This window comes from Solea solea, chromosome 2 (assembly GCF_958295425.1).
Source record: "Solea solea chromosome 2, fSolSol10.1, whole genome shotgun sequence".
NCBI classification, from domain to species: domain Eukaryota; kingdom Metazoa; phylum Chordata; class Actinopteri; order Pleuronectiformes; family Soleidae; genus Solea; species Solea solea.
The window spans coordinates 17,737,210-17,764,206 of record NC_081135.1 but is presented as its reverse complement, the minus strand read 5'-3'; the positions used below and the strand labels follow the sequence as shown (position 1 = coordinate 17,764,206).

Sequence of the window (26,997 nt, the reverse complement as noted above, 5' to 3'; positions counted from 1 at the left end):
TAGAAGGGTCGTATGACCCTTGGGATAAACATTTACCGTCATACTTTGACACAGTTAAAAGTTCAAGATGAGAATCTAATCATGTCTGAAATCTTATGTTTCTTAGTGGAGAAAAAACCAGCTGGGAGGGATGTTGTGTTCTTGTTGGATGGATCTGAGAGTACTAGAACAGGATTCCCAGCTATGAAAGACTTTGTGCAAAGAGTAGTAGAGACACTCAGTGTGGATGACAACAAAGACCGAGTCTCAGTGGTTCAGTACAGCAGAGATCCAGCCGTCCAGTTCTATCTGAACACATACACAACAAAGGGCGAGGTCCTTGACACCGTCAGAGGCTTGAGGCACAAAGGCGGGCGACCCCTCAACACTGGAGCAGCTCTCCAGTACTTGAGAGATAATGTCTTCACGGCCTCTGCTGGAAGCAGGCGCCTGGATGGAGTTCCACAGGTGCTAATTCTGCTAAGTGGGGGAAGGTCTTTTGACAGTGTCGATGCCCCAGCCTCTGCTCTCAAACATCTGGGCGTCTTGACCTTTGCAATTGGAACCAGGAGCTCTGAAATGAGAGAACTGCAGAAGATAGCTCATGATCCCAATCACGCTATGGCTGTGTCTGAATTCACTGACCTTCCCACTGTCCAGCAGCAGCTTCAGTCCTCCTTGGAGACTGCAGTTATCGACGTCAGCCCAGAATCACCGACAGTACTTGGTATGTTAACTAGCGAGAGCGCTTTCCAACTGTGACTTGTTTCGCCTACACTAAGGGAGAGAAATAAAGTCTGAGTGTTGATCAAATTCTATGTGTGCAGTAAAGGAGAAGCTTCGGCTTGTTTTTTGCCATGTGCAATTGAAGCAGTTAAAAAAAAAAGGGAGGCGATAGAGTTTTACTTTATGACGTTTACTTCACAAACGTAGTCTTTGAAATGGTTGTTTCATGTGTTTGCCTTTTTATCTTTTCTCAGTTGACACTGCCAAAAAGGATATCGTATTCCTTCTGGATGGTTCTGATGGCACAAGGAATGCCTTCCCTGCCATGCTTGATTTTGTTGAGAAAGTGGTGGAGAAACTGAAAGTGGGCGCAAACAAAGACCGTGTGTCTGTGGTCCAGTACAGCAGTGATGCAGAGGCCCATTTCCATCTGAACACATACACCACAAAAGAGGATATTGTGGATTCAGTCAGGGGGCTGAGACACAGAGGAGGTAGCCCCCTTAACACTGGGGCAGCCCTCCAGTACGCCAGGGACAATGTCTTTACAAGCTCCTCTGGGAGTAGACGGCTGCAAGGTGTCCCACAGATGTTGATCCTACTCAATGGCGGAAGGTCTTTTGACAGTGTTGAGGCCCCAGCCTCTGCTCTTAAAAAGCAGGGCATCTTTGTGATTGGCATTGGCGCAAGGGGCTCTGATGTCGGGGAGCTGCAGAAGATATCATATGACCCTAGTGTTGCTCTAAAAGTGTCTGAGTTCACCGACCTCCCCAGTGTCCAAGAACAGCTCTCCTCTGTAATGAGCACAGTGCTAGTAAGGGCCACGGCCATGACACCAACAGTAACTGGTAAGAAAGTGACTTATTTATGCAAAGATGTAAAGTGAAGATAATTGCAATCCATCACCCATTGTCTCCCTCTTTATCATCCACACGAGGGTTGCGGGGTTGCTAGTGCCAATCCCATCTAACATCTACAATGTTTTTAACAACATTCAAATCAACCAGTAGCACCTTGACAAAAATATTTTTTACCAGCTTAACTATAGAAGGGTCGTATGACCCTTGGGATAAACATTTACCGTCATACTTTGACACAGTTAAAAGTTCAAGATGAGAATCTAATCATGTCTGAAATCTTATGTTTCTTAGTGGAGAAAAAACCAGCTGGGAGGGATGTTGTGTTCTTGTTGGATGGATCTGAGAGTACTAGAACAGGATTCCCAGCTATGAAAGACTTTGTGCAAAGAGTAGTAGAGACACTCAGTGTGGATGACAACAAAGACCGAGTCTCAGTGGTTCAGTACAGCAGAGATCCAGCCGTCCAGTTCTATCTGAACACATACACAACAAAGGGCGAGGTCCTTGACACCGTCAGAGGCTTGAGGCACAAAGGCGGGCGACCCCTCAACACTGGAGCAGCTCTCCAGTACTTGAGAGATAATGTCTTCACGGCCTCTGCTGGAAGCAGGCGCCTGGATGGAGTTCCACAGGTGCTAATTCTGCTAAGTGGGGGAAGGTCTTTTGACAGTGTCGATGCCCCAGCCTCTGCTCTCAAACATCTGGGCGTCTTGACCTTTGCAATTGGAACCAGGAGCTCTGAAATGAGAGAACTGCAGAAGATAGCTCATGATCCCAATCACGCTATGGCTGTGTCTGAATTCACTGACCTTCCCACTGTCCAGCAGCAGCTTCAGTCCTCCTTGGAGACTGCAGTTATCGACGTCAGCCCAGAATCACCGACAGTACTTGGTATGTTAACTAGCGAGAGCGCTTTCCAACTGTGACTTGTTTCGCCTACACTAAGGGAGAGAAATAAAGTCTGAGTGTTGATCAAATTCTATGTGTGCAGTAAAGGAGAAGCTTCGGCTTGTTTTTTGCCATGTGCAATTGAAGCAGTTAAAAAAAAAAGGGAGGCGATAGAGTTTTACTTTATGACGTTTACTTCACAAACGTAGTCTTTGAAATGGTTGTTTCATGTGTTTGCCTTTTTATCTTTTCTCAGTTGACACTGCCAAAAAGGATATCGTATTCCTTCTGGATGGTTCTGATGGCACAAGGAATGCCTTCCCTGCCATGCTTGATTTTGTTGAGAAAGTGGTGGAGAAACTGAAAGTGGGCGCAAACAAAGACCGTGTGTCTGTGGTCCAGTACAGCAGTGATGCAGAGGCCCATTTCCATCTGAACACATACACCACAAAAGAGGATATTGTGGATTCAGTCAGGGGGCTGAGACACAGAGGAGGTAGCCCCCTTAACACTGGGGCAGCCCTCCAGTACGCCAGGGACAATGTCTTTACAAGCTCCTCTGGGAGTAGACGGCTGCAAGGTGTCCCACAGATGTTGATCCTACTCAATGGCGGAAGGTCTTTTGACAGTGTTGAGGCCCCAGCCTCTGCTCTTAAAAAGCAGGGCATCTTTGTGATTGGCATTGGCGCAAGGGGCTCTGATGTCGGGGAGCTGCAGAAGATATCATATGACCCTAGTGTTGCTCTAAAAGTGTCTGAGTTCACCGACCTCCCCAGTGTCCAAGAACAGCTCTCCTCTGTAATGAGCACAGTGCTAGTAAGGGCCACGGCCATGACACCAACAGTAACTGGTAAGAAAGTGACTTATTTATGCAAAGATGTAAAGTGAAGATAATTGCAATCCATCACCCATTGTCTCCCTCTTTATCATCCACACGAGGGTTGCGGGGTTGCTAGTGCCAATCCCATCTAACATCTACAATGTTTTTAACAACATTCAAATCAACCAGTAGCACCTTGACAAAAATATTTTTTACCAGCTTAACTATAGAAGGGTCGTATGACCCTTGGGATAAACATTTACCGTCATACTTTGACACAGTTAAAAGTTCAAGATGAGAATCTAATCATGTCTGAAATCTTATGTTTCTTAGTGGAGAAAAAACCAGCTGGGAGGGATGTTGTGTTCTTGTTGGATGGATCTGAGAGTACTAGAACAGGATTCCCAGCTATGAAAGACTTTGTGCAAAGAGTAGTAGAGACACTCAGTGTGGATGACAACAAAGACCGAGTCTCAGTGGTTCAGTACAGCAGAGATCCAGCCGTCCAGTTCTATCTGAACACATACACAACAAAGGGCGAGGTCCTTGACACCGTCAGAGGCTTGAGGCACAAAGGCGGGCGACCCCTCAACACTGGAGCAGCTCTCCAGTACTTGAGAGATAATGTCTTCACGGCCTCTGCTGGAAGCAGGCGCCTGGATGGAGTTCCACAGGTGCTAATTCTGCTAAGTGGGGGAAGGTCTTTTGACAGTGTCGATGCCCCAGCCTCTGCTCTCAAACATCTGGGCGTCTTGACCTTTGCAATTGGAACCAGGAGCTCTGAAATGAGAGAACTGCAGAAGATAGCTCATGATCCCAATCACGCTATGGCTGTGTCTGAATTCACTGACCTTCCCACTGTCCAGCAGCAGCTTCAGTCCTCCTTGGAGACTGCAGTTATCGACGTCAGCCCAGAATCACCGACAGTACTTGGTATGTTAACTAGCGAGAGCGCTTTCCAACTGTGACTTGTTTCGCCTACACTAAGGGAGAGAAATAAAGTCTGAGTGTTGATCAAATTCTATGTGTGCAGTAAAGGAGAAGCTTCGGCTTGTTTTTTGCCATGAGCAATTGAAGCAGTTAAAAAAAAAAGGGAGGCGATAGAGTTTTACTTTATGACGTTTACTTCACAAACGTAGTCTTTGAAATGGTTGTTTCATGTGTTTGCCTTTTTATCTTTTCTCAGTGGACACTGCCAAAAAGGATATCGTATTCCTTCTGGATGGTTCTGATGGCACAAGGAATGCCTTCCCTGCCATGCTTGATTTTGTTGAGAAAGTGGTGGAGAAACTGAAAGTGGGCGCAAACAGAGACCGTGTGTCTGTGGTCCAGTACAGCAGTGATGCAGAGGCCCATTTCCATCTGAACACATACACCACAAAAGAGGATATTGTGGATTCAGTCAGGGGGCTGAGACACAGAGGAGGTAGCCCCCTTAACACTGGGGCAGCCCTCCAGTACGCCAGGGACAATGTCTTTACAAGCTCCTCTGGGAGTAGACGGCTGCAAGGTGTCCCACAGATGTTGATCCTACTCAATGGCGGAAGGTCTTTTGACAGTGTTGAGGCCCCAGCCTCTGCTCTTAAAAAGCAGGGCATCTTTGTGATTGGCATTGGCGCAAGGGGCTCTGATGTCGGGGAGCTGCAGAAGATATCATATGACCCTAGTGTTGCTCTAAAAGTGTCTGAGTTCACCGACCTCCCCAGTGTCCAAGAACAGCTCTCCTCTGTAATGAGCACAGTGCTAGTAAGGGCCACGGCCATGACACCAACAGTAACTGGTAAGAAAGTGACTTATTTATGCAAAGATGTAAAGTGAAGATAATTGCAATCCATCACCCATTGTCTCCCTCTTTATCATCCACACGAGGGTTGCGGGGTTGCTAGTGCCAATCCCATCTAACATCTACAATGTTTTTAACAACATTCAAATCAACCAGTAGCACGTTGACAAAAATATTTTTTACCAGCTTAACTATAGAAGGGTCGTATGACCCTTGGGATAAACATTTACCGTCATACTTTGACACAGTTAAAAGTTCAAGATGAGAATCTAATCATGTCTGAAATCTTATGTTTCTTAGTGGAGAAAAAACCAGCTGGGAGGGATGTTGTGTTCTTGTTGGATGGATCTGAGAGTACTAGAACAGGATTCCCAGCTATGAAAGACTTTGTGCAAAGAGTAGTAGAGACACTCAGTGTGGATGACAACAAAGACCGAGTCTCAGTGGTTCAGTACAGCAGAGATCCAGCCGTCCAGTTCTATCTGAACACATACACAACAAAGGGCGAGGTCCTTGACACCGTCAGAGGCTTGAGGCACAAAGGCGGGCGACCCCTCAACACTGGAGCAGCTCTCCAGTACTTGAGAGATAATGTCTTCACGGCCTCTGCTGGAAGCAGGCGCCTGGATGGAGTTCCACAGGTGCTAATTCTGCTAAGTGGGGGAAGGTCTTTTGACAGTGTCGATGCCCCAGCCTCTGCTCTCAAACATCTGGGCGTCTTGACCTTTGCAATTGGAACCAGGAGCTCTGAAATGAGAGAACTGCAGAAGATAGCTCATGATCCCAATCACGCTATGGCTGTGTCTGAATTCACTGACCTTCCCACTGTCCAGCAGCAGCTTCAGTCCTCCTTGGAGACTGCAGTTATCGACGTCAGCCCAGAATCACCGACAGTACTTGGTATGTTAACTAGCGAGAGCGCTTTCCAACTGTGACTTGTTTCGCCTACACTAAGGGAGAGAAATAAAGTCTGAGTGTTGATCAAATTCTATGTGTGCAGTAAAGGAGAAGCTTCGGCTTGTTTTTTGCCATGTGCAATTGAAGCAGTTAAAAAAAAAAAGGGAGGCGATAGAGTTTTACTTTATGACGTTTACTTCACAAACGTAGTCTTTGAAATGGTTGTTTCATGTGTTTGCCTTTTTATCTTTTCTCAGTTGACACTGCCAAAAAGGATATCGTATTCCTTCTGGATGGTTCTGATGGCACAAGGAATGCCTTCCCTGCCATGCTTGATTTTGTTGAGAAAGTGGTGGAGAAACTGAAAGTGGGCGCAAACAAAGACCGTGTGTCTGTGGTCCAGTACAGCAGTGATGCAGAGGCCCATTTCCATCTGAACACATACACCACAAAAGAGGATATTGTGGATTCAGTCAGGGGGCTGAGACACAGAGGAGGTAGCCCCCTTAACACTGGGGCAGCCCTCCAGTACGCCAGGGACAATGTCTTTACAAGCTCCTCTGGGAGTAGACGGCTGCAAGGTGTCCCACAGATGTTGATCCTACTCAATGGCGGAAGGTCTTTTGACAGTGTTGAGGCCCCAGCCTCTGCTCTTAAAAAGCAGGGCATCTTTGTGATTGGCATTGGCGCAAGGGGCTCTGATGTCGGGGAGCTGCAGAAGATATCATATGACCCTAGTGTTGCTCTAAAAGTGTCTGAGTTCACCGACCTCCCCAGTGTCCAAGAACAGCTCTCCTCTGTAATGAGCACAGTGCTAGTAAGGGCCACGGCCATGACACCAACAGTAACTGGTAAGAAAGTGACTTATTTATGCAAAGATGTAAAGTGAAGATAATTGCAATCCATCACCCCATTGTCTCCCTCTTTATCATCCACACGAGGGTTGCGGGGTTGCTAGTGCCAATCCCATCTAACATCTACAATGTTTTTAACAACATTCAAATCAACCAGTAGCACCTTGACAAAAATATTTTTTACCAGCTTAACTATAGAAGGGTCGTATGACCCTTGGGATAAACATTTACCGTCATACTTTGACACAGTTAAAAGTTCAAGATGAGAATCTAATCATGTCTGAAATCTTATGTTTCTTAGTGGAGAAAAAACCAGCTGGGAGGGATGTTGTGTTCTTGTTGGATGGATCTGAGAGTACTAGAACAGGATTCCCAGCTATGAAAGACTTTGTGCAAAGAGTAGTAGAGACACTCAGTGTGGATGACAACAAAGACCGAGTCTCAGTGGTTCAGTACAGCAGAGATCCAGCCGTCCAGTTCTATCTGAACACATACACAACAAAGGGCGAGGTCCTTGACACCGTCAGAGGCTTGAGGCACAAAGGCGGGCGACCCCTCAACACTGGAGCAGCTCTCCAGTACTTGAGAGATAATGTCTTCACGGCCTCTGCTGGAAGCAGGCGCCTGGATGGAGTTCCACAGGTGCTAATTCTGCTAAGTGGGGGAAGGTCTTTTGACAGTGTCGATGCCCCAGCCTCTGCTCTCAAACATCTGGGCGTCTTGACCTTTGCAATTGGAACCAGGAGCTCTGAAATGAGAGAACTGCAGAAGATAGCTCATGATCCCAATCACGCTATGGCTGTGTCTGAATTCACTGACCTTCCCACTGTCCAGCAGCAGCTTCAGTCCTCCTTGGAGACTGCAGTTATCGACGTCAGCCCAGAATCACCGACAGTACTTGGTATGTTAACTAGCGAGAGCGCTTTCCAACTGTGACTTGTTTCGCCTACACTAAGGGAGAGAAATAAAGTCTGAGTGTTGATCAAATTCTATGTGTGCAGTAAAGGAGAAGCTTCGGCTTGTTTTTTGCCATGAGCAATTGAAGCAGTTAAAAAAAAAAGGGAGGCGATAGAGTTTTACTTTATGACGTTTACTTCACAAACGTAGTCTTTGAAATGGTTGTTTCATGTGTTTGCCTTTTTATCTTTTCTCAGTGGACACTGCCAAAAAGGATATCGTATTCCTTCTGGATGGTTCTGATGGCACAAGGAATGCCTTCCCTGCCATGCTTGATTTTGTTGAGAAAGTGGTGGAGAAACTGAAAGTGGGCGCAAACAGAGACCGTGTGTCTGTGGTCCAGTACAGCAGTGATGCAGAGGCCCATTTCCATCTGAACACATACACCACAAAAGAGGATATTGTGGATTCAGTCAGGGGGCTGAGACACAGAGGAGGTAGCCCCCTTAACACTGGGGCAGCCCTCCAGTACGCCAGGGACAATGTCTTTACAAGCTCCTCTGGGAGTAGACGGCTGCAAGGTGTCCCACAGATGTTGATCCTACTCAATGGCGGAAGGTCTTTTGACAGTGTTGAGGCCCCAGCCTCTGCTCTTAAAAAGCAGGGCATCTTTGTGATTGGCATTGGCGCAAGGGGCTCTGATGTCGGGGAGCTGCAGAAGATATCATATGACCCTAGTGTTGCTCTAAAAGTGTCTGAGTTCACCGACCTCCCCAGTGTCCAAGAACAGCTCTCCTCTGTAATGAGCACAGTGCTAGTAAGGGCCACGGCCATGACACCAACAGTAACTGGTAAGAAAGTGACTTATTTATGCAAAGATGTAAAGTGAAGATAATTGCAATCCATCACCCATTGTCTCCCTCTTTATCATCCACACGAGGGTTGCGGGGTTGCTAGTGCCAATCCCATCTAACATCTACAATGTTTTTAACAACATTCAAATCAACCAGTAGCACCTTGACAAAAATATTTTTTACCAGCTTAACTATAGAAGGGTCGTATGACCCTTGGGATAAACATTTACCGTCATACTTTGACACAGTTAAAAGTTCAAGATGAGAATCTAATCATGTCTGAAATCTTATGTTTCTTAGTGGAGAAAAAACCAGCTGGGAGGGATGTTGTGTTCTTGTTGGATGGATCTGAGAGTACTAGAACAGGATTCCCAGCTATGAAAGACTTTGTGCAAAGAGTAGTAGAGACACTCAGTGTGGATGACAACAAAGACCGAGTCTCAGTGGTTCAGTACAGCAGAGATCCAGCCGTCCAGTTCTATCTGAACACATACACAACAAAGGGCGAGGTCCTTGACACCGTCAGAGGCTTGAGGCACAAAGGCGGGCGACCCCTCAACACTGGAGCAGCTCTCCAGTACTTGAGAGATAATGTCTTCACGGCCTCTGCTGGAAGCAGGCGCCTGGATGGAGTTCCACAGGTGCTAATTCTGCTAAGTGGGGGAAGGTCTTTTGACAGTGTCGATGCCCCAGCCTCTGCTCTCAAACATCTGGGCGTCTTGACCTTTGCAATTGGAACCAGGAGCTCTGAAATGAGAGAACTGCAGAAGATAGCTCATGATCCCAATCACGCTATGGCTGTGTCTGAATTCACTGACCTTCCCACTGTCCAGCAGCAGCTTCAGTCCTCCTTGGAGACTGCAGTTATCGACGTCAGCCCAGAATCACCGACAGTACTTGGTATGTTAACTAGCGAGAGCGCTTTCCAACTGTGACTTGTTTCGCCTACACTAAGGGAGAGAAATAAAGTCTGAGTGTTGATCAAATTCTATGTGTGCAGTAAAGGAGAAGCTTCGGCTTGTTTTTTGCCATGTGCAATTGAAGCAGTTAAAAAAAAAAAGGGAGGCGATAGAGTTTTACTTTATGACGTTTACTTCACAAACGTAGTCTTTGAAATGGTTGTTTCATGTGTTTGCCTTTTTATCTTTTCTCAGTTGACACTGCCAAAAAGGATATCGTATTCCTTCTGGATGGTTCTGATGGCACAAGGAATGCCTTCCCTGCCATGCTTGATTTTGTTGAGAAAGTGGTGGAGAAACTGAAAGTGGGCGCAAACAAAGACCGTGTGTCTGTGGTCCAGTACAGCAGTGATGCAGAGGCCCATTTCCATCTGAACACATACACCACAAAAGAGGATATTGTGGATTCAGTCAGGGGGCTGAGACACAGAGGAGGTAGCCCCCTTAACACTGGGGCAGCCCTCCAGTACGCCAGGGACAATGTCTTTACAAGCTCCTCTGGGAGTAGACGGCTGCAAGGTGTCCCACAGATGTTGATCCTACTCAATGGCGGAAGGTCTTTTGACAGTGTTGAGGCCCCAGCCTCTGCTCTTAAAAAGCAGGGCATCTTTGTGATTGGCATTGGCGCAAGGGGCTCTGATGTCGGGGAGCTGCAGAAGATATCATATGACCCTAGTGTTGCTCTAAAAGTGTCTGAGTTCACCGACCTCCCCAGTGTCCAAGAACAGCTCTCCTCTGTAATGAGCACAGTGCTAGTAAGGGCCACGGCCATGACACCAACAGTAACTGGTAAGAAAGTGACTTATTTATGCAAAGATGTAAAGTGAAGATAATTGCAATCCATCACCCCATTGTCTCCCTCTTTATCATCCACACGAGGGTTGCGGGGTTGCTAGTGCCAATCCCATCTAACATCTACAATGTTTTTAACAACATTCAAATCAACCAGTAGCACCTTGACAAAAATATTTTTTACCAGCTTAACTATAGAAGGGTCGTATGACCCTTGGGATAAACATTTACCGTCATACTTTGACACAGTTAAAAGTTCAAGATGAGAATCTAATCATGTCTGAAATCTTATGTTTCTTAGTGGAGAAAAAACCAGCTGGGAGGGATGTTGTGTTCTTGTTGGATGGATCTGAGAGTACTAGAACAGGATTCCCAGCTATGAAAGACTTTGTGCAAAGAGTAGTAGAGACACTCAGTGTGGATGACAACAAAGACCGAGTCTCAGTGGTTCAGTACAGCAGAGATCCAGCCGTCCAGTTCTATCTGAACACATACACAACAAAGGGCGAGGTCCTTGACACCGTCAGAGGCTTGAGGCACAAAGGCGGGCGACCCCTCAACACTGGAGCAGCTCTCCAGTACTTGAGAGATAATGTCTTCACGGCCTCTGCTGGAAGCAGGCGCCTGGATGGAGTTCCACAGGTGCTAATTCTGCTAAGTGGGGGAAGGTCTTTTGACAGTGTCGATGCCCCAGCCTCTGCTCTCAAACATCTGGGCGTCTTGACCTTTGCAATTGGAACCAGGAGCTCTGAAATGAGAGAACTGCAGAAGATAGCTCATGATCCCAATCACGCTATGGCTGTGTCTGAATTCACTGACCTTCCCACTGTCCAGCAGCAGCTTCAGTCCTCCTTGGAGACTGCAGTTATCGACGTCAGCCCAGAATCACCGACAGTACTTGGTATGTTAACTAGCGAGAGCGCTTTCCAACTGTGACTTGTTTCGCCTACACTAAGGGAGAGAAATAAAGTCTGAGTGTTGATCAAATTCTATGTGTGCAGTAAAGGAGAAGCTTCGGCTTGTTTTTTGCCATGAGCAATTGAAGCAGTTAAAAAAAAAAGGGAGGCGATAGAGTTTTACTTTATGACGTTTACTTCACAAACGTAGTCTTTGAAATGGTTGTTTCATGTGTTTGCCTTTTTATCTTTTCTCAGTGGACACTGCCAAAAAGGATATCGTATTCCTTCTGGATGGTTCTGATGGCACAAGGAATGCCTTCCCTGCCATGCTTGATTTTGTTGAGAAAGTGGTGGAGAAACTGAAAGTGGGCGCAAACAGAGACCGTGTGTCTGTGGTCCAGTACAGCAGTGATGCAGAGGCCCATTTCCATCTGAACACATACACCACAAAAGAGGATATTGTGGATTCAGTCAGGGGGCTGAGACACAGAGGAGGTAGCCCCCTTAACACTGGGGCAGCCCTCCAGTACGCCAGGGACAATGTCTTTACAAGCTCCTCTGGGAGTAGACGGCTGCAAGGTGTCCCACAGATGTTGATCCTACTCAATGGCGGAAGGTCTTTTGACAGTGTTGAGGCCCCAGCCTCTGCTCTTAAAAAGCAGGGCATCTTTGTGATTGGCATTGGCGCAAGGGGCTCTGATGTCGGGGAGCTGCAGAAGATATCATATGACCCTAGTGTTGCTCTAAAAGTGTCTGAGTTCACCGACCTCCCCAGTGTCCAAGAACAGCTCTCCTCTGTAATGAGCACAGTGCTAGTAAGGGCCACGGCCATGACACCAACAGTAACTGGTAAGAAAGTGACTTATTTATGCAAAGATGTAAAGTGAAGATAATTGCAATCCATCACCCATTGTCTCCCTCTTTATCATCCACACGAGGGTTGCGGGGTTGCTAGTGCCAATCCCATCTAACATCTACAATGTTTTTAACAACATTCAAATCAACCAGTAGCACCTTGACAAAAATATTTTTTACCAGCTTAACTATAGAAGGGTCGTATGACCCTTGGGATAAACATTTACCGTCATACTTTGACACAGTTAAAAGTTCAAGATGAGAATCTAATCATGTCTGAAATCTTATGTTTCTTAGTGGAGAAAAAACCAGCTGGGAGGGATGTTGTGTTCTTGTTGGATGGATCTGAGAGTACTAGAACAGGATTCCCAGCTATGAAAGACTTTGTGCAAAGAGTAGTAGAGACACTCAGTGTGGATGACAACAAAGACCGAGTCTCAGTGGTTCAGTACAGCAGAGATCCAGCCGTCCAGTTCTATCTGAACACATACACAACAAAGGGCGAGGTCCTTGACACCGTCAGAGGCTTGAGGCACAAAGGCGGGCGACCCCTCAACACTGGAGCAGCTCTCCAGTACTTGAGAGATAATGTCTTCACGGCCTCTGCTGGAAGCAGGCGCCTGGATGGAGTTCCACAGGTGCTAATTCTGCTAAGTGGGGGAAGGTCTTTTGACAGTGTCGATGCCCCAGCCTCTGCTCTCAAACATCTGGGCGTCTTGACCTTTGCAATTGGAACCAGGAGCTCTGAAATGAGAGAACTGCAGAAGATAGCTCATGATCCCAATCACGCTATGGCTGTGTCTGAATTCACTGACCTTCCCACTGTCCAGCAGCAGCTTCAGTCCTCCTTGGAGACTGCAGTTATCGACGTCAGCCCAGAATCACCGACAGTACTTGGTATGTTAACTAGCGAGAGCGCTTTCCAACTGTGACTTGTTTCGCCTACACTAAGGGAGAGAAATAAAGTCTGAGTGTTGATCAAATTCTATGTGTGCAGTAAAGGAGAAGCTTCGGCTTGTTTTTTGCCATGTGCAATTGAAGCAGTTAAAAAAAAAAGGGAGGCGATAGAGTTTTACTTTATGACGTTTACTTCACAAACGTAGTCTTTGAAATGGTTGTTTCATGTGTTTGCCTTTTTATCTTTTCTCAGTGGACACTGCCAAAAAGGATATCGTATTCCTTCTGGATGGTTCTGATGGCACAAGGAATGCCTTCCCTGCCATGCTTGATTTTGTTGAGAAAGTGGTGGAGAAACTGAAAGTGGGCGCAAACAGAGACCGTGTGTCTGTGGTCCAGTACAGCAGTGATGCAGAGGCCCATTTCCATCTGAACACATACACCACAAAAGAGGATATTGTGGATTCAGTCAGGGGGCTGAGACACAGAGGAGGTAGCCCCCTTAACACTGGGGCAGCCCTCCAGTACGCCAGGGACAATGTCTTTACAAGCTCCTCTGGGAGTAGACGGCTGCAAGGTGTCCCACAGATGTTGATCCTACTCAATGGCGGAAGGTCTTTTGACAGTGTTGAGGCCCCAGCCTCTGCTCTTAAAAAGCAGGGCATCTTTGTGATTGGCATTGGCGCAAGGGGCTCTGATGTCGGGGAGCTGCAGAAGATATCATATGACCCTAGTGTTGCTCTAAAAGTGTCTGAGTTCACCGACCTCCCCAGTGTCCAAGAACAGCTCTCCTCTGTAATGAGCACAGTGCTAGTAAGGGCCACGGCCATGACACCAACAGTAACTGGTAAGAAAGTGACTTATTTATGCAAAGATGTAAAGTGAAGATAATTGCAATCCATCACCCATTGTCTCCCTCTTTATCATCCACACGAGGGTTGCGGGGTTGCTAGTGCCAATCCCATCTAACATCTACAATGTTTTTAACAACATTCAAATCAACCAGTAGCACCTTGACAAAAATATTTTTTACCAGCTTAACTATAGAAGGGTCGTATGACCCTTGGGATAAACATTTACCGTCATACTTTGACACAGTTAAAAGTTCAAGATGAGAATCTAATCATGTCTGAAATCTTATGTTTCTTAGTGGAGAAAAAACCAGCTGGGAGGGATGTTGTGTTCTTGTTGGATGGATCTGAGAGTACTAGAACAGGATTCCCAGCTATGAAAGACTTTGTGCAAAGAGTAGTAGAGACACTCAGTGTGGATGACAACAAAGACCGAGTCTCAGTGGTTCAGTACAGCAGAGATCCAGCCGTCCAGTTCTATCTGAACACATACACAACAAAGGGCGAGGTCCTTGACACCGTCAGAGGCTTGAGGCACAAAGGCGGGCGACCCCTCAACACTGGAGCAGCTCTCCAGTACTTGAGAGATAATGTCTTCACGGCCTCTGCTGGAAGCAGGCGCCTGGATGGAGTTCCACAGGTGCTAATTCTGCTAAGTGGGGGAAGGTCTTTTGACAGTGTCGATGCCCCAGCCTCTGCTCTCAAACATCTGGGCGTCTTGACCTTTGCAATTGGAACCAGGAGCTCTGAAATGAGAGAACTGCAGAAGATAGCTCATGATCCCAATCACGCTATGGCTGTGTCTGAATTCACTGACCTTCCCACTGTCCAGCAGCAGCTTCAGTCCTCCTTGGAGACTGCAGTTATCGACGTCAGCCCAGAATCACCGACAGTACTTGGTATGTTAACTAGCGAGAGCGCTTTCCAACTGTGACTTGTTTCGCCTACACTAAGGGAGAGAAATAAAGTCTGAGTGTTGATCAAATTCTATGTGTGCAGTAAAGGAGAAGCTTCGGCTTGTTTTTTGCCATGTGCAATTGAAGCAGTTAAAAAAAAAAGGGAGGCGATAGAGTTTTACTTTATGACGTTTACTTCACAAACGTAGTCTTTGAAATGGTTGTTTCATGTGTTTGCCTTTTTATCTTTTCTCAGTTGACACTGCCAAAAAGGATATCGTATTCCTTCTGGATGGTTCTGATGGCACAAGGAATGCCTTCCCTGCCATGCTTGATTTTGTTGAGAAAGTGGTGGAGAAACTGAAAGTGGGCGCAAACAAAGACCGTGTGTCTGTGGTCCAGTACAGCAGTGATGCAGAGGCCCATTTCCATCTGAACACATACACCACAAAAGAGGATATTGTGGATTCAGTCAGGGGGCTGAGACACAGAGGAGGTAGCCCCCTTAACACTGGGGCAGCCCTCCAGTACGCCAGGGACAATGTCTTTACAAGCTCCTCTGGGAGTAGACGGCTGCAAGGTGTCCCACAGATGTTGATCCTACTCAATGGCGGAAGGTCTTTTGACAGTGTTGAGGCCCCAGCCTCTGCTCTTAAAAAGCAGGGCATCTTTGTGATTGGCATTGGCGCAAGGGGCTCTGATGTCGGGGAGCTGCAGAAGATATCATATGACCCTAGTGTTGCTCTAAAAGTGTCTGAGTTCACCGACCTCCCCAGTGTCCAAGAACAGCTCTCCTCTGTAATGAGCACAGTGCTAGTAAGGGCCACGGCCATGACACCAACAGTAACTGGTAAGAAAGTGACTTATTTATGCAAAGATGTAAAGTGAAGATAATTGCAATCCATCACCCATTGTCTCCCTCTTTATCATCCACACGAGGGTTGCGGGGTTGCTAGTGCCAATCCCATCTAACATCTACAATGTTTTTAACAACATTCAAATCAACCAGTAGCACCTTGACAAAAATATTTTTTACCAGCTTAACTATAGAAGGGTCGTATGACCCTTGGGATAAACATTTACCGTCATACTTTGACACAGTTAAAAGTTCAAGATGAGAATCTAATCATGTCTGAAATCTTATGTTTCTTAGTGGAGAAAAAACCAGCTGGGAGGGATGTTGTGTTCTTGTTGGATGGATCTGAGAGTACTAGAACAGGATTCCCAGCTATGAAAGACTTTGTGCAAAGAGTAGTAGAGACACTCAGTGTGGATGACAACAAAGACCGAGTCTCAGTGGTTCAGTACAGCAGAGATCCAGCCGTCCAGTTCTATCTGAACACATACACAACAAAGGGCGAGGTCCTTGACACCGTCAGAGGCTTGAGGCACAAAGGCGGGCGACCCCTCAACACTGGAGCAGCTCTCCAGTACTTGAGAGATAATGTCTTCACGGCCTCTGCTGGAAGCAGGCGCCTGGATGGAGTTCCACAGGTGCTAATTCTGCTAAGTGGGGGAAGGTCTTTTGACAGTGTCGATGCCCCAGCCTCTGCTCTCAAACATCTGGGCGTCTTGACCTTTGCAATTGGAACCAGGAGCTCTGAAATGAGAGAACTGCAGAAGATAGCTCATGATCCCAATCACGCTATGGCTGTGTCTGAATTCACTGACCTTCCCACTGTCCAGCAGCAGCTTCAGTCCTCCTTGGAGACTGCAGTTATCGACGTCAGCCCAGAATCACCGACAGTACTTGGTATGTTAACTAGCGAGAGCGCTTTCCAACTGTGACTTGTTTCGCCTACACTAAGGGAGAGAAATAAAGTCTGAGTGTTGATCAAATTCTATGTGTGCAGTAAAGGAGAAGCTTCGGCTTGTTTTTTGCCATGTGCAATTGAAGCAGTTAAAAAAAAAAAGGGAGGCGATAGAGTTTTACTTTATGACGTTTACTTCACAAACGTAGTCTTTGAAATGGTTGTTTCATGTGTTTGCCTTTTTATCTTTTCTCAGTTGACACTGCCAAAAAGGATATCGTATTCCTTCTGGATGGTTCTGATGGCACAAGGAATGCCTTCCCTGCCATGCTTGATTTTGTTGAGAAAGTGGTGGAGAAACTGAAAGTGGGCGCAAACAAAGACCGTGTGTCTGTGGTCCAGTACAGCAGTGATGCAGAGGCCCATTTCCATCTGAACACATACACCACAAAAGAGGATATTGTGGATTCAGTCAGGGGGCTGAGACACAGAGGAGGTAGCCCCCTTAACACTGGGGCAGCCCTCCAGTACGCCAGGGACAATGTCTTTACAAGCTCCTCTGGGAGTAGACGGCTGCAAGGTGTCCCACAGATGTTGATCCTACTCAATGGCGGAAGGTCTTTTGACAGTGTTGAGGCCCCAGCCTCTGCTCTTAAAAAGCAGGGCATCTTTGTGATTGGCATTGGCGCAAGGGGCTCTGATGTCGGGGAGCTGCAGAAGATATCATATGACCCTAGTGTTGCTCTAAAAGTGTCTGAGTTCACCGACCTCCCCAGTGTCCAAGAACAGCTCTCCTCTGTAATGAGCACAGTGCTAGTAAGGGCCACGGCCATGACACCAACAGTAACTGGTAAGAAAGTGACTTATTTATGCAAAGATGTAAAGTGAAGATAATTGCAATCCATCACCCATTGTCTCCCTCTTTATCATCCACACGAGGGTTGCGGGGTTGCTAGTGCCAATCCCATCTAACATCTACAATGTTTTTAACAACATTCAAATCAACCAGTAGCACCTTGACAAAAATATTTTTTACCAGCTTAACTATAGAAGGGTCGTATGACCCTTGGGATAAACATTTACCGTCATACTTTGACACAGTTAAAAGTTCAAGATGAGAATCTAATCATGTCTGAAATCTTATGTTTCTTAGTGGAGAAAAAACCAGCTGGGAGGGATGTTGTGTTCTTGTTGGATGGATCTGAGAGTACTAGAACAGGATTCCCAGCTATGAAAGACTTTGTGCAAAGAGTAGTAGAGACACTCAGTGTGGATGACAACAAAGACCGAGTCTCAGTGGTTCAGTACAGCAGAGATCCAGCCGTCCAGTTCTATCTGAACACATACACAACAAAGGGCGAGGTCCTTGACACCGTCAGAGGCTTGAGGCACAAAGGCGGGCGACCCCTCAACACTGGAGCAGCTCTCCAGTACTTGAGAGATAATGTCTTCACGGCCTCTGCTGGAAGCAGGCGCCTGGATGGAGTTCCACAGGTGCTAATTCTGCTAAGTGGGGGAAGGTCTTTTGACAGTGTCGATGCCCCAGCCTCTGCTCTCAAACATCTGGGCGTCTTGACCTTTGCAATTGGAACCAGGAGCTCTGAAATGAGAGAACTGCAGAAGATAGCTCATGATCCCAATCACGCTATGGCTGTGTCTGAATTCACTGACCTTCCCACTGTCCAGCAGCAGCTTCAGTCCTCCTTGGAGACTGCAGTTATCGACGTCAGCCCAGAATCACCGACAGTACTTGGTATGTTAACTAGCGAGAGCGCTTTCCAACTGTGACTTGTTTCGCCTACACTAAGGGAGAGAAATAAAGTCTGAGTGTTGATCAAATTCTATGTGTGCAGTAAAGGAGAAGCTTCGGCTTGTTTTTTGCCATGTGCAATTGAAGCAGTTAAAAAAAAAAGGGAGGCGATAGAGTTTTACTTTATGACGTTTACTTCACAAACGTAGTCTTTGAAATGGTTGTTTCATGTGTTTGCCTTTTTATCTTTTCTCAGTTGACACTGCCAAAAAGGATATCGTATTCCTTCTGGATGGTTCTGATGGCACAAGGAATGCCTTCCCTGCCATGCTTGATTTTGTTGAGAAAGTGGTGCAGAAACTGAAAGTGGGCGCAAACAAAGACCGTGTGTCTGTGGTCCAGTACAGCAGTGATGCAGAGGCCCATTTCCATCTGAACACATACACCACAAAAGAGGATATTGTGGATTCAGTCAGGGGGCTGAGACACAGAGGAGGTAGCCCCCTTAACACTGGGGCAGCCCTCCAGTACGCCAGGGACAATGTCTTTACAAGCTCCTCTGGGAGTAGACGGCTGCAAGGTGTCCCACAGATGTTGATCCTACTCAATGGCGGAAGGTCTTTTGACAGTGTTGAGGCCCCAGCCTCTGCTCTTAAAAAGCAGGGCATCTTTGTGATTGGCATTGGCGCAAGGGGCTCTGATGTCGGGGAGCTGCAGAAGATATCATATGACCCTAGTGTTGCTCTAAAAGTGTCTGAGTTCACCGACCTCCCCAGTGTCCAAGAACAGCTCTCCTCTGTAATGAGCACAGTGCTAGTAAGGGCCACGGCCATGACACCAACAGTAACTGGTAAGAAAGTGACTTATTTATGCAAAGATGTAAAGTGAAGATAATTGCAATCCATCACCCATTGTCTCCCTCTTTATCATCCACACGAGGGTTGCGGGGTTGCTAGTGCCAATCCCATCTAACATCTACAATGTTTTTAACAACATTCAAATCAACCAGTAGCACCTTGACAAAAATATTTTTTACCAGCTTAACTATAGAAGGGTCGTATGACCCTTGGGATAAACATTTACCGTCATACTTTGACACAGTTAAAAGTTCAAGATGAGAATCTAATCATGTCTGAAATCTTATGTTTCTTAGTGGAGAAAAAACCAGCTGGGAGGGATGTTGTGTTCTTGTTGGATGGATCTGAGAGTACTAGAACAGGATTCCCAGCTATGAAAGACTTTGTGCAAAGAGTAGTAGAGACACTCAGTGTGGATGACAACAAAGACCGAGTCTCAGTGGTTCAGTACAGCAGAGATCCAGCCGTCCAGTTCTATCTGAACACATACACAACAAAGGGCGAGGTCCTTGACACCGTCAGAGGCTTGAGGCACAAAGGCGGGCGACCCCTCAACACTGGAGCAGCTCTCCAGTACTTGAGAGATAATGTCTTCACGGCCTCTGCTGGAAGCAGGCGCCTGGATGGAGTTCCACAGGTGCTAATTCTGCTAAGTGGGGGAAGGTCTTTTGACAGTGTCGATGCCCCAGCCTCTGCTCTCAAACATCTGGGCGTCTTGACCTTTGCAATTGGAACCAGGAGCTCTGAAATGAGAGAACTGCAGAAGATAGCTCATGATCCCAATCACGCTATGGCTGTGTCTGAATTCACTGACCTTCCCACTGTCCAGCAGCAGCTTCAGTCCTCCTTGGAGACTGCAGTTATCGACGTCAGCCCAGAATCACCGACAGTACTTGGTATGTTAACTAGCGAGAGCGCTTTCCAACTGTGACTTGTTTCGCCTACACTAAGGGAGAGAAATAAAGTCTGAGTGTTGATCAAATTCTATGTGTGCAGTAAAGGAGAAGCTTCGGCTTGTTTTTTGCCATGTGCAATTGAAGCAGTTAAAAAAAAAAGGGAGGCGATAGAGTTTTACTTTATGACGTTTACTTCACAAACGTAGTCTTTGAAATGGTTGTTTCATGTGTTTGCCTTTTTATCTTTTCTCAGTTGACACTGCCAAAAAGGATATCGTATTCCTTCTGGATGGTTCTGATGGCACAAGGAATGCCTTCCCTGCCATGCTTGATTTTGTTGAGAAAGTGGTGCAGAAACTGAAAGTGGGCGCAAACAAAGACCGTGTGTCTGTGGTCCAGTACAGCAGTGATGCAGAGGCCCATTTCCATCTGAACACATACACCACAAAAGAGGATATTGTGGATTCAGTCAGGGGGCTGAGACACAGAGGAGGTAGCCCCCTTAACACTGGGGCAGCCCTCCAGTACGCCAGGGACAATGTCTTTACAAGCTCCTCTGGGAGTAGACGGCTGCAAGGTGTCCCACAGATGTTGATCCTACTCAATGGCGGAAGGTCTTTTGACAGTGTTGAGGCCCCAGCCTCTGCTCTTAAAAAGCAGGGCATCTTTGTGATTGGCATTGGCGCAAGGGGCTCTGATGTCGGGGAGCTGCAGAAGATATCATATGACCCTAGTGTTGCTCTAAAAGTGTCTGAGTTCACCGACCTCCCCAGTGTCCAAGAACAGCTCTCCTCTGTAATGAGCACAGTGCTAGTAAGGGCCACGGCCATGACACCAACAGTAACTGGTAAGAAAGTGACTTATTTATGCAAAGATGTAAAGTGAAGATAATTGCAATCCATCACCCATTGTCTCCCTCTTTATCATCCACACGAGGGTTGCGGGGTTGCTAGTGCCAATCCCATCTAACATCTACAATGTTTTTAACAACATTCAAATCAACCAGTAGCACCTTGACAAAAATATTTTTTACCAGCTTAACTATAGAAGGGTCGTATGAACCTTGGGATAAACATTTACCGTCATACTTTGACACAGTTAAAAGTTCAAGATGAGAATCTAATCATGTCTGAAATCTTATGTTTCTTAGTGGAGAAAAAACCAGCTGGGAGGGATGTTGTGTTCTTGTTGGATGGATCTGAGAGTACTAGAACAGGATTCCCAGCTATGAAAGACTTTGTGCAAAGAGTAGTAGAGACACTCAGTGTGGATGACAACAAAGACCGAGTCTCAGTGGTTCAGTACAGCAGAGATCCAGCCGTCCAGTTCTATCTGAACACATACACAACAAAGGGCGAGGTCCTTGACACCGTCAGAGGCTTGAGGCACAAAGGCGGGCGACCCCTCAACACTGGAGCAGCTCTCCAGTACTTGAGAGATAATGTCTTCACGGCCTCTGCTGGAAGCAGGCGCCTGGATGGAGTTCCACAGGTGCTAATTCTGCTAAGTGGGGGAAGGTCTTTTGACAGTGTCGATGCCCCAGCCTCTGCTCTCAAACATCTGGGCGTCTTGACCTTTGCAATTGGAACCAGGAGCTCTGAAATGAGAGAACTGCAGAAGATAGCTCATGATCCCAATCACGCTATGGCTGTGTCTGAATTCACTGACCTTCCCACTGTCCAGCAGCAGCTTCAGTCCTCCTTGGAGACTGCAGTTATCGACGTCAGCCCAGAATCACCGACAGTACTTGGTATGTTAACTAGCGAGAGCGCTTTCCAACTGTGACTTGTTTCGCCTACACTAAGGGAGAGAAATAAAGTCTGAGTGTTGATCAAATTCTATGTGTGCAGTAAAGGAGAAGCTTCGGCTTGTTTTTTGCCATGTGCAATTGAAGCAGTTAAAAAAAAAAGGGAGGCGATAGAGTTTTACTTTATGACGTTTACTTCACAAACGTAGTCTTTGAAATGGTTGTTTCATGTGTTTGCCTTTTTATCTTTTCTCAGTTGACACTGCCAAAAAGGATATCGTATTCCTTCTGGATGGTTCTGATGGCACAAGGAATGCCTTCCCTGCCATGCTTGATTTTGTTGAGAAAGTGGTGCAGAAACTGAAAGTGGGCGCAAACAAAGACCGTGTGTCTGTGGTCCAGTACAGCAGTGATGCAGAGGCCCATTTCCATCTGAACACATACACCACAAAAGAGGATATTGTGGATTCAGTCAGGGGGCTGAGACACAGAGGAGGTAGCCCCCTTAACACTGGGGCAGCCCTCCAGTACGCCAGGGACAATGTCTTTACAAGCTCCTCTGGGAGTAGACGGCTGCAAGGTGTCCCACAGATGTTGATCCTACTCAATGGCGGAAGGTCTTTTGACAGTGTTGAGGCCCCAGCCTCTGCTCTTAAAAAGCAGGGCATCTTTGTGATTGGCATTGGCGCAAGGGGCTCTGATGTCGGGGAGCTGCAGAAGATATCATATGACCCTAGTGTTGCTCTAAAAGTGTCTGAGTTCACCGACCTCCCCAGTGTCCAAGAACAGCTCTCCTCTGTAATGAGCACAGTGCTAGTAAGGGCCACGGCCATGACACCAACAGTAACTGGTAAGAAAGTGACTTATTTATGCAAAGATGTAAAGTGAAGATAATTGCAATCCATCACCCATTGTCTCCCTCTTTATCATCCACACGAGGGTTGCGGGGTTGCTAGTGCCAATCCCATCTAACATCTACAATGTTTTTAACAACATTCAAATCAACCAGTAGCACCTTGACAAAAATATTTTTTACCAGCTTAACTATAGAAGGGTCGTATGAACCTTGGGATAAACATTTACCGTCATACTTTGACACAGTTAAAAGTTCAAGATGAGAATCTAATCATGTCTGAAATCTTATGTTTCTTAGTGGAGAAAAAACCAGCTGGGAGGGATGTTGTGTTCTTGTTGGATGGATCTGAGAGTACTAGAACAGGATTCCCAGCTATGAAAGACTTTGTGCAAAGAGTAGTAGAGACACTCAGTGTGGATGACAACAAAGACCGAGTCTCAGTGGTTCAGTACAGCAGAGATCCAGCCGTCCAGTTCTATCTGAACACATACACAACAAAGGGCGAGGTCCTTGACACCGTCAGAGGCTTGAGGCACAAAGGCGGGCGACCCCTCAACACTGGAGCAGCTCTCCAGTACTTGAGAGATAATGTCTTCACGGCCTCTGCTGGAAGCAGGCGCCTGGATGGAGTTCCACAGGTGCTAATTCTGCTAAGTGGGGGAAGGTCTTTTGACAGTGTCGATGCCCCAGCCTCTGCTCTCAAACATCTGGGCGTCTTGACCTTTGCAATTGGAACCAGGAGCTCTGAAATGAGAGAACTGCAGAAGATAGCTCATGATCCCAATCACGCTATGGCTGTGTCTGAATTCACTGACCTTCCCACTGTCCAGCAGCAGCTTCAGTCCTCCTTGGAGACTGCAGTTATCGACGTCAGCCCAGAATCACCGACAGTACTTGGTATGTTAACTAGCGAGAGCGCTTTCCAACTGTGACTTGTTTCGCCTACACTAAGGGAGAGAAATAAAGTCTGAGTGTTGATCAAATTCTATGTGTGCAGTAAAGGAGAAGCTTCGGCTTGTTTTTTGCCATGTGCAATTGAAGCAGTTAAAAAAAAAAGGGAGGCGATAGAGTTTTACTTTATGACGTTTACTTCACAAACGTAGTCTTTGAAATGGTTGTTTCATGTGTTTGCCTTTTTATCTTTTCTCAGTTGACACTGCCAAAAAGGATATCGTATTCCTTCTGGATGGTTCTGATGGCACAAGGAATGCCTTCCCTGCCATGCTTGATTTTGTTGAGAAAGTGGTGCAGAAACTGAAAGTGGGCGCAAACAAAGACCGTGTGTCTGTGGTCCAGTACAGCAGTGATGCAGAGGCCCATTTCCATCTGAACACATACACCACAAAAGAGGATATTGTGGATTCAGTCAGGGGGCTGAGACACAGAGGAGGTAGCCCCCTTAACACTGGGGCAGCCCTCCAGTACGCCAGGGACAATGTCTTTACAAGCTCCTCTGGGAGTAGACGGCTGCAAGGTGTCCCACAGATGTTGATCCTACTCAATGGCGGAAGGTCTTTTGACAGTGTTGAGGCCCCAGCCTCTGCTCTTAAAAAGCAGGGCATCTTTGTGATTGGCATTGGCGCAAGGGGCTCTGATGTCGGGGAGCTGCAGAAGATATCATATGACCCTAGTGTTGCTCTAAAAGTGTCTGAGTTCACCGACCTCCCCAGTGTCCAAGAACAGCTCTCCTCTGTAATGAGCACAGTGCTAGTAAGGGCCACGGCCATGACACCAACAGTAACTGGTAAGAAAGTGACTTATTTATGCAAAGATGTAAAGTGAAGATAATTGCAATCCATCACCCATTGTCTCCCTCTTTATCATCCACACGAGGGTTGCGGGGTTGCTAGTGCCAATCCCATCTAACATCTACAATGTTTTTAACAACATTCAAATCAACCAGTAGCACCTTGACAAAAATATTTTTTACCAGCTTAACTATAGAAGGGTCGTATGACCCTTGGGATAAACATTTACCGTCATACTTTGACACAGTTAAAAGTTCAAGATGAGAATCTAATCATGTCTGAAATCTTATGTTTCTTAGTGGAGAAAAAACCAGCTGGGAGGGATGTTGTGTTCTTGTTGGATGGATCTGAGAGTACTAGAACAGGATTCCCAGCTATGAAAGACTTTGTGCAAAGAGTAGTAGAGACACTCAGTGTGGATGACAACAAAGACCGAGTCTCAGTGGTTCAGTACAGCAGAGATCCAGCCGTCCAGTTCTATCTGAACACATACACAACAAAGGGCGAGGTCCTTGACACCGTCAGAGGCTTGAGGCACAAAGGCGGGCGACCCCTCAACACTGGAGCAGCTCTCCAGTACTTGAGAGATAATGTCTTCACGGCCTCTGCTGGAAGCAGGCGCCTGGATGGAGTTCCACAGGTGCTAATTCTGCTAAGTGGGGGAAGGTCTTTTGACAGTGTCGATGCCCCAGCCTCTGCTCTCAAACATCTGGGCGTCTTGACCTTTGCAATTGGAACCAGGAGCTCTGAAATGAGAGAACTGCAGAAGATAGCTCATGATTCCAATCACGCTATGGCTGTGTCTGAATTCACTGACCTTCCCACTGTCCAGCAGCAACTTCAGTCCTCCTTGGAGACTGCAGTTATCGACGTCAGCCCAGAATCACCGACAGTACTTGGTATGTTAACTAGCGAGAGCGCTTTCCAACTGTGACTTGTTTCGCCTACACTTAGGGAGAGAAATAAAGTCTGAGTGTTGATCAAATTCTATGTGTGCAGTAAAGGAGAAGCTTCGGCTTGTTTTTGGCCATGTGCAATTGAAGCAGTTAAAAAAAAAGGGAGGCGATAGAGTTTTACCTTATGACGTTAACTTCACAAACGTAGTCTTTGAAATGGTTGTTTCATGTGTTTGCCTTTTTATCTTTTCTCAGTTGACACTGCCAAAAAGGATATCGTATTCCTTCTGGATGGTTCTGATGGCACAAGGAATGCCTTCCCTGCCATACTTGATTTTGTTGAGAAAGTGGTGGAGAAACTGAAAGTGGGCGCAAACAAAGACCGTGTGTCTGTGGTCCAGTACAGCAGTGATGCAGAGGCCCATTTCCATCTGAACACATACACCACAAAAGAGGAAATTGTGGATTCAGTCAGGGGGCTGAGACACAGAGGAGGTAGACCCCTTAACACTGGGGCAGCCCTCCAGTACGCCAGGGACAATGTCTTTACTAGCTCCTCTGGGAGTAGACGGCTGCAAGGTGTCCCACAGATGTTGATCCTACTCAATGGCGGAAGGTCTTTTGACAGTGTTGATGCCCCAGCCTCTGCTCTTAAAAAGCAGGGCATCTTTGTGATTGGCATTGGCGCAAGGGGCTCTGATGTCAGGGAGCTGCAGAAGATATCATATGACCCTAGTGTTGCCCTAAAAGTGTCTGAGTTCACCGACCTCCCCAGTGTCCAAGAACAGCTCTCCTCTGTAATGAGCACAGTGCTAGTAAGGGCCACGGCCATGACACCAACAGTAACTGGTAAGAAAGTGACTTATTTATGCAAAGATGTAAAGTGAAGATAATTGCAATCCATCACCCATTGTCTCCCTCTTTATCATCCACATGAGGGTTGCAGGGTTGCTAGTGCCAATCCCATCTAACAGCTGCAATGTTTTTAACAACATTCAAATTAAATATAAACCTTGAGGTAAACATTTACCATCATACTTTGACATAGGAAATAAGAACCCCATCATTTCTGAAATGTTATGTTTCTTAGTGTAGAAAAAAACCGCTGGGAGGGATGTTGTTTTCTTGTTGGATGCATCTGATGGTAGATCAGATATCTGGGTGTCTTGACTTTTGCAACTGGAACCAGGAGCTCTGAAATCAGAGATCTGCAGAAGACAGCTTATGATCCCAATCACACTTAGTCTGTGTTTGAATTCAGTGACCTTCCCAGAGTACAATATTAGGGAGTGCCATTATTGACATCAGCTCAGAATCACCAACAGTACTTGGTATGTTACCTAGCATGACCACTTTCCAACAGTCATTTGTTTCACCTACACTTAGGAGGACAAATAAAGTCTGTGGACTGATTAATTTCCTTCGTGCAATAAAGGTGAAGCTTTGGTTTGATTCATAATATAATTGAAGGAGCCAGTGTAAGGCACTTTATGAAAAAAAGTTAAATGATTAGAAGATATTCCTTTACTTTATGATGTAATAAAGGAGTAGTCCATTCAAGACATGAACCTAAACATGTCTGAAATCTTGTGGGTTGTTTTAGAAAAAAAATATAGCTGTGATGTATGTTGTGTATACTTGTTGAATGGACCTGATGTATTAGAACTGGATTCCCAGCTATGTGACATTTTCTTCAAAGAGTAGTAGGGACATTGTACTACAGTTCTACTTTATACAAATGTCTACACACTCACTAGTGGCAGAGATCCAGCCTTCATAAAGGAATAGT

At 46.3% G+C, this 26,997-nt stretch overlaps 8 protein-coding genes across 11 annotated transcripts in view; all 8 read left to right on the top strand.

Moving 5' to 3' along the window:
• The window catches only part of col6a3 (collagen, type VI, alpha 3), an 89,391-nt gene that overhangs the window by 39,229 nt on the left and 23,165 nt on the right, over positions 1-26,997 (top strand). The gene's annotated exons all lie outside the window — the stretch shown is intronic.
• On the top strand, positions 13,229-15,565 carry LOC131477638 (collagen alpha-3(VI) chain-like). The gene has a single exon (XM_058654852.1). The coding sequence runs from the start codon at positions 13,285-13,287 to the stop codon at positions 13,843-13,845; it is 561 nt and encodes a 186-aa protein (XP_058510835.1). The 5' UTR covers positions 13,229-13,284; the 3' UTR covers positions 13,846-15,565.
• On the top strand, positions 18,422-19,174 carry LOC131477590 (collagen alpha-3(VI) chain-like). The gene has a single exon (XM_058654848.1). It carries the CDS (start codon positions 18,437-18,439, stop codon positions 19,094-19,096), a length of 660 nt encoding a protein of 219 aa, XP_058510831.1. The 5' UTR covers positions 18,422-18,436; the 3' UTR covers positions 19,097-19,174.
• Positions 19,268-20,041, top strand: LOC131477557 (collagen alpha-3(VI) chain-like). The gene has a single exon (XM_058654846.1). It carries the CDS (start codon positions 19,268-19,270, stop codon positions 19,994-19,996), a length of 729 nt encoding a protein of 242 aa, XP_058510829.1. The 3' UTR covers positions 19,997-20,041.
• LOC131477622 (collagen alpha-3(VI) chain-like) lies at positions 20,172-20,861 on the top strand. The gene has a single exon (XM_058654850.1). It carries the CDS (start codon positions 20,187-20,189, stop codon positions 20,844-20,846), a length of 660 nt encoding a protein of 219 aa, XP_058510833.1. The 5' UTR covers positions 20,172-20,186; the 3' UTR covers positions 20,847-20,861.
• On the top strand, positions 21,018-21,791 carry LOC131477541 (collagen alpha-3(VI) chain-like). Its single transcript, XM_058654845.1, has one exon. The coding sequence runs from the start codon at positions 21,018-21,020 to the stop codon at positions 21,744-21,746; it is 729 nt and encodes a 242-aa protein (XP_058510828.1). The 3' UTR covers positions 21,747-21,791.
• On the top strand, positions 21,922-22,611 carry LOC131477606 (collagen alpha-3(VI) chain-like). The gene has a single exon (XM_058654849.1). It carries the CDS (start codon positions 21,937-21,939, stop codon positions 22,594-22,596), a length of 660 nt encoding a protein of 219 aa, XP_058510832.1. The 5' UTR covers positions 21,922-21,936; the 3' UTR covers positions 22,597-22,611.
• Positions 24,362-25,373, top strand: LOC131477573 (collagen alpha-3(VI) chain-like). Its single transcript, XM_058654847.1, has one exon. The coding sequence runs from the start codon at positions 24,518-24,520 to the stop codon at positions 25,244-25,246; it is 729 nt and encodes a 242-aa protein (XP_058510830.1). The 5' UTR covers positions 24,362-24,517; the 3' UTR covers positions 25,247-25,373.